The 12953-nt window shown below is 43.2% G+C and overlaps 1 protein-coding gene and 1 pseudogene across 2 annotated transcripts; one reads left to right on the top strand and one right to left on the bottom strand.

The window, feature by feature from the left end:
• LOC101772655 overlaps positions 1-7528 on the bottom strand; it is a 25886-nt pseudogene extending 18358 nt beyond the window's left edge.
• Positions 7529-9696: 2168 nt separating this feature from the next.
• On the top strand, positions 9697-12953 carry LOC101759150. Of its 2 annotated transcripts, XM_012848007.2 has the most exons (3): positions 9701-9873; positions 10440-10963; positions 11095-12953. In XM_012848007.2, exon 3 carries the CDS (start codon positions 11537-11539, stop codon positions 12695-12697), a length of 1161 nt encoding a protein of 386 aa, XP_012703461.1. In that variant the 5' UTR covers positions 9701-9873; positions 10440-10963; positions 11095-11536; the 3' UTR covers positions 12698-12953. The 2 variants fall into 2 exon arrangements, with proteins under 2 accessions (XP_004978794.1, XP_012703461.1); XM_004978737.2 differs by having other exon boundaries at positions 9697-9873; positions 10440-12953.

Raw genomic sequence — 12953 nt, 5'->3', positions numbered from 1 at the left:
CTGCACAGGTCGGGTTCTACCGCACGTACGATCGAAATTTGATGTTTCTGGAACGCCCTAGTAGTGGGTTTTTCTTTCCTAGGGGCTAAACTTTAGCCCCTCTCATATAAGATATTTGGATACTAATTAGGAGTATTAAATATAGGCTAATTACAAAACTAATTGCACAAATGGAGGCTAATTCGCGAGACGAATCTATTAAGCCTAATTAATCCATGATTTGACATTGTGGTGCTGTAGTAACTATTTGCTAATGATGGATTAATTAGGCTTAATAGATTCATCTCACGAATTAGCCCAGAGCTTCTCCAATTAGTTTTATAATTAGTTCATATTTATACCTTCTAATTAGCTTCCAAATATTTAATTTGATAAGGGCTAAAGTGATAAGGGCTAAAGTTTAGTCAAGGATCCAACACGCGGTTAAGTAAAAGGATATTGAGCAGCAAGCCAGCAGGTCGATGGGAAGAAGTCAACACAACCGAACAATATTAAATTTTAAGGAACAAGTCTGTCTCTGTGATGGTGTAGTGTAGCTTGTACTATAGCTACAATCCGATCGACTGTAACTGGACAAAATAAAGGACGAATCGGACAGGTTATTCGCCGAGCGACGACCAGCGCAAGACTTGTCAAGTGGCGAATACTTACAAGCAGTACAAGATTCTGACGGGTATGGTACGGTCGACGTCTTGACGACAATGTCCACAGCACCGATACAGACTTCCTTGGAATTTCATTCTTCGGCTACGGAAGAAACAAAACCTGAGGAATCTCTTAATCTCGCTACCCAGGACGTGGATTCGCATGCACTTGTCTAAAAAAATAGAAATCTCTTAGACTGCTTTCCAAAGAATTAATTACTAAGGCTGCAAGGCATTAAGCTTAATGACTATTCTTTCAAAAAAAGGATCTCTCTTGACTTCACCGAGAAAGTATTCCCACCGTTCTCTTTTGATAGGATATATTTCACCTTGACATAATGAATAAGAAAAACAACTTGCTTTATAATTCATATATTCTGTATCACGCCGCAGGTTTAGAGAATACTGATGCAGTAATTGTTCATCGAAGCCTTGACCTACCACAACAAAAGGGGTCCTGTGAAAAAACCTGAAGGAATGTATTCATTCCTCAACCGTGGAATGTTACACGTGGATATCTCAGAAAAAATGAGGTAAAGTGATTGGTATTAATGGTTGAAGGACAGAATAGACGTTTCATTAGTTTATTTCTAACATGTTCCTGATTATGACAAAGAGCGAATGGTATATATGATTATTGAAGTTAGACAAAGATCGCGATATCGATAACCGATGACTGCAAGTTTGGGCCACTGACTCGCTGCAGTGGTGGAGGCATAGGTTAGAACTAGGGGTGCTCGGTTTTTCCTTCCTCCCCCTCTGTCTCTTATCTCCATCTCTTTCTTTCTCCTGTTCTTCTTGTTTTTCCTCTCTCCTCCTCCTTAATTTGCTTCCAATGGAGTTATTGGACTATAGAGTTTCCCAGCCCCACCCCGTCATCGGCCCAACCCGAGAAGTATTCTTGTTTAATTTATGAGTGACAAACTCAGTCTCCGTGTGACGACCGGCAAGACTGTTGAATATGCTAACTCTTGTGAATGTGGAAGATTTGATGTTCGCCATGTATATACCACGATGACGCCCAAGGAGACTTCGTATGTACGACACAATGTGCTTGCATACGAACTCTTCAATCTGAAAATTCTACATCCGATAAGGAACAAAAAGGAGCTTGCAAACCTCAAAATCTTGCTACCTAGTTTGGATTCACACTTGCGAAAGACACAGTTCATGTGTTGCGTTGCACCATCCGATCTGTTCAGGATGTATACATACATTTTGTTTCACACAAATGAAGTCCCTTGAAATATATATATTTCAAATAAATATAGTACATAACATTGGGTTTTCAAAGGAAAGAAACATTTAATAGATAAAGGATTGTCTCTTAATTCTGATGTATACAAAAATTGCGATCAAATAGCAAACTCATGATGAAAAGACTAATTAAGGATTGACAATCTGTATGTTAGGAAGAGTTTTTACATGTAACTAGGATCTTAAGATAACCAACTAAATCGCACTGTACTAGGTTTTTACTCGATATCCCTTGGCTTATATCTCGTTGCACACATCAATTAAATTGGTATCAAGAACCCAAACTCATGAGGAAAGAGACACTGGTGGAGAACTCACTTTTAGTCCCGGTTAGTAGGGAGCAAATCTTCCAAAAATCATCCGGGATAAATCAACCGAGACAAAGGGGGGTCTTTAGTCTTGGGTCCCTCAACCGGGACTAAAGGTGCTGCCATGCCAGGCGCGGGACAAGCCTCTTTAGTCCCGGTTGTTACTAAAGTGCATCCGCAAAATTTCAGGCGCGCGCCATGCAGGCGGCTGCATGGCACCTGTAATTTCATGCATCACGTAAAGTTTGGGTAGAGCCGGATCTAAGTGTTGGCTAGGTAAACGCCCCGTAGTAAGAGGGGTAGTTATGAACCCTGTGGACCACCCCCATGGGGGCGGTGAAGGGAAAGCCCCCATTGGTAGAAAAAAACCCACAACCCCTTGGGGTTATCCTGCGCTTGGAAGAAGAACTAGGAAAAGGAAAAAATATAGTGATAGTTTTATTCTTCGTCGCCGTAAGTAAATACGTAGTAGTTGAGATTTTTTATAATGAAATCAAACTAGTATTTAAACGAATCAAACTAGTATTTATACAATTACTAAATTACTATATGTACAATTCTTAGTATATGTACAATTGATTACTATATGTACAATTCTTAGTATATATACAATTTTTAGTATATATACAATTCCTAGGATCTTGCTGTCGAGGTGTTTCTCAGTGCGTCTTAATTTCATCCATCGTAATGAAATTCTCCTTGTGGATTTATCACCACATCCACTAGGAATCCTATGAGACCTTTACATATTGCCCCCATTTTTTCCTTCTCGAAGATGCTATGTTGAATATTATGCATCTGTAATTTTGAAATATGTGAATAATGTTACACAAACAATTAAATATAAGGAGCTAGAAAATAATTAACTACTAATAGTTTTATTTTACATACTTTTTTCTCATGCTCCGTCAACCTGGCCTTGTGTGACACAAATCTGCGCATGTTCTCACAGATGTAGTAGCCACATAGATTATTCCCTTGTTCCTGTCTTAAGCACTTCAGTGGGGAAAGAAACAAGATATGAAATATTTGTGATATAGAATGTACAAAATATCCAAACTTCATATGTACCGAGAAGTCCTTCTTTGAATGCACCTTTGTGTTTCTTCAGGAATTGTCTCCATGTGCTACGAATTAAAATAATGAATGATACAGTGTTAAGCAAAAATTTAGGAAACAAACTTTTCCATTAAGATAAAGGTCCAGAATTATAACAAGTTTAGTATGTCTTGAATCTCTTGGTACTCCGTTGGTGGTTTCCTTAAGGAATCGAAGACAGTGACGTGACTTCTATTAGGCTCAATTATTATAAGGATCCAATGGAAACTGCATACGTAAATGTTCATATATATTAGAGCTAACTAACATTAATCAGGTAAGGAAAAGAAAACAAAAATAGACGGTATACAAACACTTACTTGAAGTTCACTAATAGATTTTTGGTCTATTGCAACAGCGGAAAAACATTGCAAAATGCCCAAAATCGATGCAATATCTAGCAATTGCAACGACGACTGGTTGGTTGGCAGGCGTGGCAAATACTGGCGTTGCAATAGCTCTTTGCAACATTTTTTGTAGGCCATTGCAACTTATGGTTATTTCCACACACTTTTTCGTTGCATTATAGAGTATGGCAACGGAGGATTTCATTGCATTAGCATGTATTGCAACGCAAGCAGTCATTGCTATAGTACGTAGTTGCAACGTACAAACTCTGTGGTAATATGGTATTTCGCAACGATTTACATGGTGGCAATAGAATATATTGCCACGGAAATTTGATGTTGTGACATCCTATGGCAACTAAATTCGGGACCAATACGCTTTATAGCTGGACCACGGTAAATACGAAGGACCTCCAACCAAGGAAACTGACACAACCTATCTGGGAGCTTCGTGCAGCAAATCAGGTCACCCGTTGTTAGAATCCTCAAACTCTCAAGAGGTGCCGTGGCTATTAAAATCATCCACCTTGGGAGCCGCCGACCAAACTATCCTTGGATACGAAGCCAGTCTAAGCAGGACGGAGGACAAAGCTCATCAAAGGCCTCCTCGATTTGTTGCTGCTCTTCCTCAGCGATACCTACTAGTCTATTGGTGCACTTCAAGGTCAGATTGCTAAGCCGCAACTTTTTATCCAGCATGGCCTTTGTGGCAAACGAGGAAGCAGTTACATTTTCTAGGAAATTTATACCAAGGACACTGAGCTGTGAAAGAGGACCCAATTCTTGCAAACTACACAAGTCACCATCCATTTGGGCTGGACAATCCACTAGGTCTCTCATGTTATTAAGAACGCTGAAGCCCTTGGGTATACTATTTATTCTCGTGTCATTGAGATAAAGAGCCCTCAGCTGACGCAGCTCCACGATGCTGTCAGGGAGCTTTAATTTAGCAAACTCTCATAACGAGAAATTCTAATGCACTGCAAGAATTTCATCATCCCTATGATTTCCGGTAATATAGAGAGGCAACAACGTTCCATGGACAGATACCTTAAGTGCTTGAGTTGATGCAATGATTCAACCAGTGCAGCACAATTTACAGAGTCTAAATGTAATACTGTCCGAAGATGTCAAAAAGTAACCAAGGAATCTCCATGCTTAGCCTTTATTCGCCCAATTGATACTAGCATCGTCACTGATTTCTGTGAGTTAAGAGAACTGATCCACTCCACAGTTGATTCTGATCCATCGTTGCACAGCGACAAAAGAATGAATTTATGGGAATTAAGTTTACTATTGATATCAGTTTCTCCCATGTGAGACACAAGTACTTCAACTCTAGCCACATATTGACCATAGGAACGTACAAGGTCGTGCATGTTGCAAAGATTTTTGCCGGTATAGTGGTTGCCTGGCTCTATTAAGTTCCTGAACAATAGCTCATTGTAATACTCTCTTCCTATTTCTTCAAATTCATGTGAGTTTCCTTGAACAAATCCTTCACTAATCCACATGCGAACTACATCATCAGAGTAAAACCTTAAAACCTTAGGGAGGAGGGAAAATCGCAGGAAGCATTGCTTCGCAGATGGATGCAAATCTTCGTAGCTAAGGTATATTGCATAATTGAGCTCTTCGGGTATTTCAGTTATTGACCATATTGTATCATTTAGAACCTTTTCCCAATCACCCCGTGTTTTCCTTTTCTGCCGCAAGAGTCCTCCCATTACTTTGACAACAAGTGGCAAACGATCACATTTAGCTTGTCAATCTCAGGTTCAGTATTTTAATTTCCTGCTAGTACAAGTGTTGGGTCTCGACCAAACAACAGTTGGGGTGTTACAGTACACGAAGGCAATTATTGCTCAAGCGAGTGTTTCAGTAGCTATCCTATCAATGAACAACGAACGTTTCAAGGGGGACGGTTCACCTTCCTTTATAGGGCCATAAAGTTACATTTCCACATTCCCGTTATACCCACACTCAACAACTACATCCTAAGTATATTCCATACCGGACAGTAACTTGACCCCTACTCAAAATGTCACTTTCATAATGGAATTACACTTCTAACCCTCCTGGAGACTCTTATTACAAAATTGTCCCACAGTAAGGTGGTCCCAGAGCTGCCTTGGTTACTTTCTTCCTCAATCGTAAGCTTCGTCGAGGCCGAGCGAGCCGCTGTGTGCTTTCTGCCTTCTTCGGTCGAAGACAGCTAACCTCGGGTTTTGTTTATGGAACTCCTCCGAAGTCAAACCGCCAAGACATCCGTGAGGGCTTCGACTTTGGGAACCTTCGCCTGCAAAATCACAGAATGGGGGTCTTCGCACCATTTAGCTTCGGCTGACCGTTAGCTTCGTAAAAGGGGAAAATGACGAGGTTAGAGCCGGTCCAGAGAAAAGGTTTCCGCCAGCCTCTTTCAGGATGCGTTGTGGGGCGGTCCCCAACAACAAGAAGTTTAAGCACAACGAACGTGTAAGAAAGGGTATGTCTAGTAATAATAAGCACAAAAAGATATAGTGCTTGGTAGAGGTTTCAACCAGTACCATTTGTGATATGGAAAATTAACTACATAAACTCTGATGAATGAATGGTTTCTCAGCTCTCATGTTTTTTGGGGGCCCACCAATGTAGAAATTGATTGTTTGCAATTGAAAAAAACTATTGTTGCAGGACATGAGTGGATGTCTAGCTTTTAGCTACAGAGTGAAACTATCGAGGAACACATGCTTCCTGAATGGATAGCAACATATAGCAAATCTAGCATGCGTGCGGGCATGAAATGGACAAAAATGAATCTAATGTGTGTAGTAACTTGTACGGTTGTACCAACCTGCTTCTTGAGAAGGGACAGGCATCCTCAGGACGTAATTTTTGGACATGGTGGTAGGGCTCCTCAGCTTTGGTCCCTCGAGCGACCGTAGTATGCCTTGTGGTCATGAGGACACGGCTACCTCGAGCTAGAGCATTGGCTAATGGAGTTTGGAGCACTCCCTCCCAAACGCGGTGGTCCCAAACATCGTCCATCACCAGTAATGTCTTTTGTGTCCCTTCACTGCTCCTTAAGGATTTGTTCAGGCACGGCCTTTGTATTTGCAGTTGTTCGGTGGCCTCCTGCAACTTCTATGGCGCTCATTAGCAGTTCAGTCTCACTAAAATCTTTATTGAGACACAACCACATCCTCTTTGTGAACTCTTGTTGGATTTCTTCATTGTTGAAGATCTTCTGGGCGAGGATGGTCTTGCCTATCCCGCCAACTCCCACAATAGCAAAAACTTTTATTTTGTTTTGTTCACTGTTTGTTCCTTCCTTTTCCTCAGAATCGATCTCCACCAGATTTCTTGTGTCCTGAATTTTCTCACCAACCAAACCAGACTCGTCAAGCTCCCCTGATGTCTCACGGCTACTAGGACGAGATGACGCCACCCTTCTATTACGGTACTCATATGAACCGAGGTTGATGAATCCGAAGTCCACGCTACGGTTTCTGATTTGTTCTAGCCTCTGGTTAAGCTTCTTGATGCGCTTGCCCATGTCATGCGCGTGTAGAGGATTCCGCATGCAAAAGAGCAATGGGTTAAAGCACCGTATGTCAGGCCTTGGACATCGCTCCATCGCCTTGAGTTGGCACAGATCAAGAATGTTGCTGGCTTCATACAAGGTGTCCCGAAGCTCTCCAACCCATGCCTTCACACTTAGGTCGGTGATGTTCCTCCTGTCTGCATCGGAGAGGAAGTTCTTGAGGTCTGCAAGCTTGACAGCCATCTTGTCGATCTCCTCAAAAACCCCTAGCAACATATGCACCTCTTCTTTGGCCATATCCACCACCATGTTTTGGACGTAGGATGCCAAAGCATCAAGGACTGCTGCCATTAATGGCACTTCGATTCTCACTGTAAAAGATTTAGACCAGATTTCAGCACGAGGCAGTTAATTAGACTGTCTACAGTTCTGCCTGTAGCAAATATTCTATGCTTGCTCATTCTTATCTTGTAGAAAAACAGATGTTACAACCGAATGCTAAAATTTTGGTTCTCTGCTTTTTTATGAAAAAAAAGGGATTATCACCTACTGATTATATATTAATAAAGACACAAGGTAATAACACATGACAAGTTCAAGAAACAAAAAAACAAGGAACAAAGAAGATGAAACATGACGGTTTCTCTGCTTGTTGCTACTGGTGATTCAGATATTGCTTGATGCAACTTAATCTATTAAAATTAGTCTTAATAGATTCGTCTCGCGAATTAGCACAAGGTTCTGCAATTAATTTTATAATTAGCTCATGTTTAGTCCTTCTAATTAGCATTCGAACATCCGATGTGATATTGCTAAATTTAGCACCTAGTATCCAAACACCCCCTAAGATTGAGGATGAAGCCGACGAGCGGTCCCATGACGAGCTGGATGAGCCTAAAGACTCGTTACTCCCGGCTCACGCTCGACTCCGTCGCTAGGCTTGCCGGCTCGGTCGACTGTGGGACGGATGATCTCGATTTGGACGGTTGGATGGTCCGGTTACATAATAACCTATTCTGTGGCCGGCTAAAGATAAATAGATCTATATATATACACACACGTGTGTGTGTTTGTGTTTGTGTGTGTGGATGTGAATGTGATATACCCTTATTCACGATATCAATCTTTATAACAAGTTTGCCTTCATATACAATCAATACTTCATATTAGGGTTGCTCTGTTAGATTAGATGGAAGACCTTAGTCAGTTCATTGCTCGGATCGTGTGGTCCATTATATATGCGGCGTTAGGTTTTTCTTAGCCTCATAGTGTGTCTAACATGTTTGGAAATTGGATAGTGGGTATTGAAAAGGAACTGAAGTCATTGTTAGCAGTGGCTACATGCTGGTCATTATGGCTATGTAGAAATGATATAGTCTTTGGAAAAAAAACATAATTCTTCCCCAGGTTATCTTGTCAACTATACATTGGCTCCGAATCGTGGGCTAGAGGTCAGCTTCACAGGACTTGGTTGTTGTAGCATCACTACGATTGGTGCTGGTCGCCAAGGAGTTTTCTACCCAGGTGTATGGGTGGTGGTCTAGTCTACGGATTGATTGTCATTAGTGTTGGTATATGTTTTGCTTTTTTTAAGACTGTGCATCCTGCTATGCATTGCAGGGTCGGAAGTGTTTTTCAAGATTTTGTATCAACTCTTGAAATTTAATAAAGCTTCCTTATAAAAAATACATGCAAGCGTGCAAATGCAAGCTACTCTGTTTTGTGTAGCATGTTTTCTTAGCTTCCTCCTGTTGATTCAATATATCATCCGCAGCCGGCCTGAGGCGGATGGCGTTAGCTTACTTGAGAGCAAGTCCAATCGAAGACGAGTGGCCGGTACGTCAGCCCCTCTGCGAACGCTTCAGGTAAATTTGGTTGCCTGGTTGGTGAAGCCGCCGGCCTCGCCTCATTGGATCAGTAGATCGCAGCAGCAGGGTCCGCGCTGGATGCAGAGTTTACCAAACCAGATATGCATGGGAAGCTGCAAGTGTAAATGTGAACATGCGTTTTACCGTTATTCAGTGATCTGCAATCTTCATATATACTAGCAGTTGATGCAATTCCGCTTGTTCGCCAAATAACAAAGGTTACATAAGTGGAGGCTTCATTATATTTCCATTTACTAAAAAAAAGTGAAGGCTTGATCCGTGCTGCCCTACTTGTGGTCACCCAACTGTTTGGGAGACTTATTGTCCGGAGCAAATACTATCAAGTTCCAGTGGGTAAGTAGCTAAGTAGCTCTCCTGATGTAAGTAGCTAAGTAGCTCTCCTGATGCACAGGGACTAATAAAGCTAAGCAACCATATGTTACGCATGAGATAGCTTATTAGCTTCCATGCACGGGGACTAACAAAGTTTAGTAGTCGGATAGCATGAAATCAGAGGAACGTGAAAATAATCTATGCAACCGACATGTTTGTCCGTGCCTAGCGACGGTAGAGGAGACTTGTCTGGCCAACTCAATAATTCAACCACCAATGGATGCATATGCCTGTCTCCCTCATACGCACATCAACTAGTTGCTCCACAAGTATCAAAAAAAAAAACTAGTTGCTCCACGAAGAACAGAACCACACAGGCAAAAACACTTCATTTAACAAAGAACTCTGCTTTGCTTTGCCCCCAACAAACAGAGTTACCTTGTCCCCTCTACTAAAGCAAAGATCTCCAGATCCAAGAGAACCCTGCGAATTGAGGTGCGTACTCTCCCCCTCTCCCAATCTCTGCTTCCCTTAGATTCTTACCCTGAGAGCCAAAAATTTGCAGCCCCTAGAGTATCTAGCGCTACAGAGTACCCTAGCCTCCCTACCACCACAAAGATTTGGAGATTTATATTAAGATACCACTGTGAATTTAGGTGCATACTCTCTCCCTCGATCATTTAAGTAAGCACCGCAGTTTATAGAGGAAAGCCTACTCCTTCCGTTCCAAATTATTAATTATATTAGTTTATTTAATTCGTCTAGAATATTAATTATGAATCTAGAAAAGTCAAAACCACCGCAGTTTATAGAGGAATGGAAACAATTCCCTACCTACTCCTTCCGTTCCAAATTGTTGATTATTTTAGTTTATTTAATTTATGAATATTATGCATCTAGGTATACTGTATGTCTAGAATATTAACTATGAATCTAGAAAAGTCAAAACGACCTGCAATTTGAAACGGAGCGAGTAGAAGCCAAGAGCGAGCTACCCGCACCCTCGTTGTTTTAATACCACTGCCATCTCAATTTCTGATTCCATCCATCTTCTTCATTAGTCTCCTTCACACGCACGCCTCTCTCTATGACAAACCGAGATGCCACGAGTGAACTGATGGAAGCGCAGGCGATGGTGATGGCGATAGGGCCGAAAGCCTCAGTGGTTGCTGCCTACCTCAAAGCCCTGCTCCGGATGGTGATGACGCTGGATCTCGTAGCCTGCAAGGTGATTGCCGCATCAGTGATATGGGTTATCCTACGCCAGCTTCAGAGTGTCCTGGGTCCCAGGCGTCGTCTCTCCGGGCACTGGCTCGTCCAGTATGGTGCAATGGCAGCCTACTATCTTCCCACTCTTATCGCGTTTTACACAGCCAATGCCGTGTATTCCTCCAATGACATTAGAATTATCCTCAGCATGGTTTGCTGTGTATTGCTCTTTTGTTGTGCCCGTGGTCCGGTTACTATGACAGCCTTCACTCTGGACCATGGTCCAAGAAGACTCCAGAGCTGGCGACTGCTCCCATGGCTTCTCTACTTCGCTTGGCTACAGTGGGGTTTGATTTGGTGGGATCGTAAAATGAAGGTACCGGATTTTTTTTTTGCAATTCTACTAGGAATTGCTCCGGTTTTATATGTTCTGCTGGCTAAACCACGAGCAGTCTTTCTGGATTGCGAGACCAAAACGTTTGCTGACTATATGGTGCGGGAGTCCAGGTCGTCGTCACCGTTCTTCGATGGGGAACTTCCTGACGGCCTGCACGATGGCTGCAAATATCCTTTTAAGCTGAGAGATGGCCGATGGATCAATTTCAGTGATGTGCTGCAGCACCACAGCCGGCTGCCAACAGATTGTGCCGTGGATACAGACATTTGCCTCTCCTACAGCTTCTGCCGGCTCTTAGCACGGCGCTACTTTGGGTTCCCTTGCCCTGAGGACGGAAATCCGCAGGTGCGTGAGTTTGTACTGACGGAGCTGCTAGCAGACTGCAACAGGGCATTCACCATTGTCGAGGTCCAGTTAGCTCTCCTTCATGATTACTTCTTCACCAACTACCACTCGGACATAACTTATGGCTTCGTATCATCTAAACAAGTGATAGTGAAATTGGCCCGTCTGTCACTGTTGTCCCTAGCTTGTTTTGCAGCCGCGTTTCTAATGGCAGGACTTGTTAAGGGTTTTTCAGGTGGTGATTTTTCAGCAGCCTTTCATTTTTCAGCAGCCCGTCTGCTACTGCTACTATCCTTTACTGCACTATTGGTTCTCTTGTACACAGTGCTTCATCAGTCCCAGTTTCCCCTTTTGCCAAGCTACTGGCATCCAATACGGAATCTCTTTCTGTATTACCCTGCAGCGACCGGCATTCCTTCCGGTTTTTCTGACATCGACCGGACTGCTGCTCCACACAATCAGAATTATTCACGGCCGACGTACTGGCGGGAGAAAATGGGTCAGTACTCAGTCATGGAAGACTATGATAGCCGCTCATCCAAGAAGGCAATTATAGCATGGTGCAAGGTACATGTGCTATCCCAAGTGTCTTATGGTTTCATTAAGCATCATCCGGTGGAGGAGGAAGACGTCAGTGTTCCGGACAGCCTGAGAATGATGGTAGCGCGTACTATCAAGGACACAAATGGTCCGCCAACCATGGGCACGAGGTCACTGCGTGTGCACGACCTGGGTGATGACTTGTCATGGACCTGCACGCAAGAGACACTCACGCACACCATCCTCATATGGCACATTGCAACCTGCTGCTGCGACATGTCCCAGCCACTGGAGGAGGAAATAACGCCCCAGCAATCACAGGATGAGGGCATGTCCCAGCTACTGGAGGAGCCGAGCACTGGATATCGCAAAGTCGCCACGACGTTGTCAAGATACTGCGCCTACTTGGTGGCATTTCTTCCTGAATTGCTCCCAGAGCACAGTCTGACGGCGAAGGTCGTCCTTCAACAGGTGTTGCAGGAACCAAAAGATCTACTAGGATCAACAAGGATGTCTATGGAGGCCAAGAGAAGCAAGATTCAGGAACTTGAGCTGCCAGAAGAGGACTCTAGCCTGACGACCTTTCAGAAAGGTGTGCGGCTCGGACGGCAACTTGAGCAGCAGGTAGCAGACGTCTCGTTGCGCTGGAAGACCATGGCGGATTTCTGGGTGGAGATGATCCTGTACGTCGCGTCGTCGTCTGACAATGCCACTGCACACGTTGAGCAGCTTGCGCAAGGTGGGGAGTTCGTGACACACCTCTGGGCCTTGCTCTGTAACGCAGGAATCGTCATGAAGCGGGCAGCAGAGGAACCTGCCACATCATGAGCTTGTTGTCTGGTTGCATCAGGCCGACTCTGGCAACGAGCATAAATTCTCAGCATATGCAGCTGTGTTACACCCGTGTACTTCTGCCGCATGCTGTTGTCTATATTTCCTTATGCATCTGTTATTTGTGTTTGTGAGTCCTTCCTTCACAGTGTTGTTTCAGATTGGCTGTTGTACTACTTGGATTACTGTTAAGTAATGCGTGGAACGCAAGAATTATATTGTGATGTTAATGACAGTCAATGATCTGACACCA

Source organism: Setaria italica, chromosome VIII (assembly GCF_000263155.2).
Source record: "Setaria italica strain Yugu1 chromosome VIII, Setaria_italica_v2.0, whole genome shotgun sequence".
Lineage (NCBI taxonomy): Eukaryota > Viridiplantae > Streptophyta > Magnoliopsida > Poales > Poaceae > Setaria > Setaria italica.
The sequence above is the reverse complement of the archived record's forward strand: the minus strand, read 5'-3'. Positions and strand labels throughout refer to the sequence as shown.

Bases quoted from the DNA above. Each gene is read 5' to 3' on its own strand.
- LOC101759150 (XM_004978737.2), top strand. From the start codon at position 10,466: ATGACAAACCGAGATGCCACGAGTGAACTGATGGAAGCGCAGGCGATG.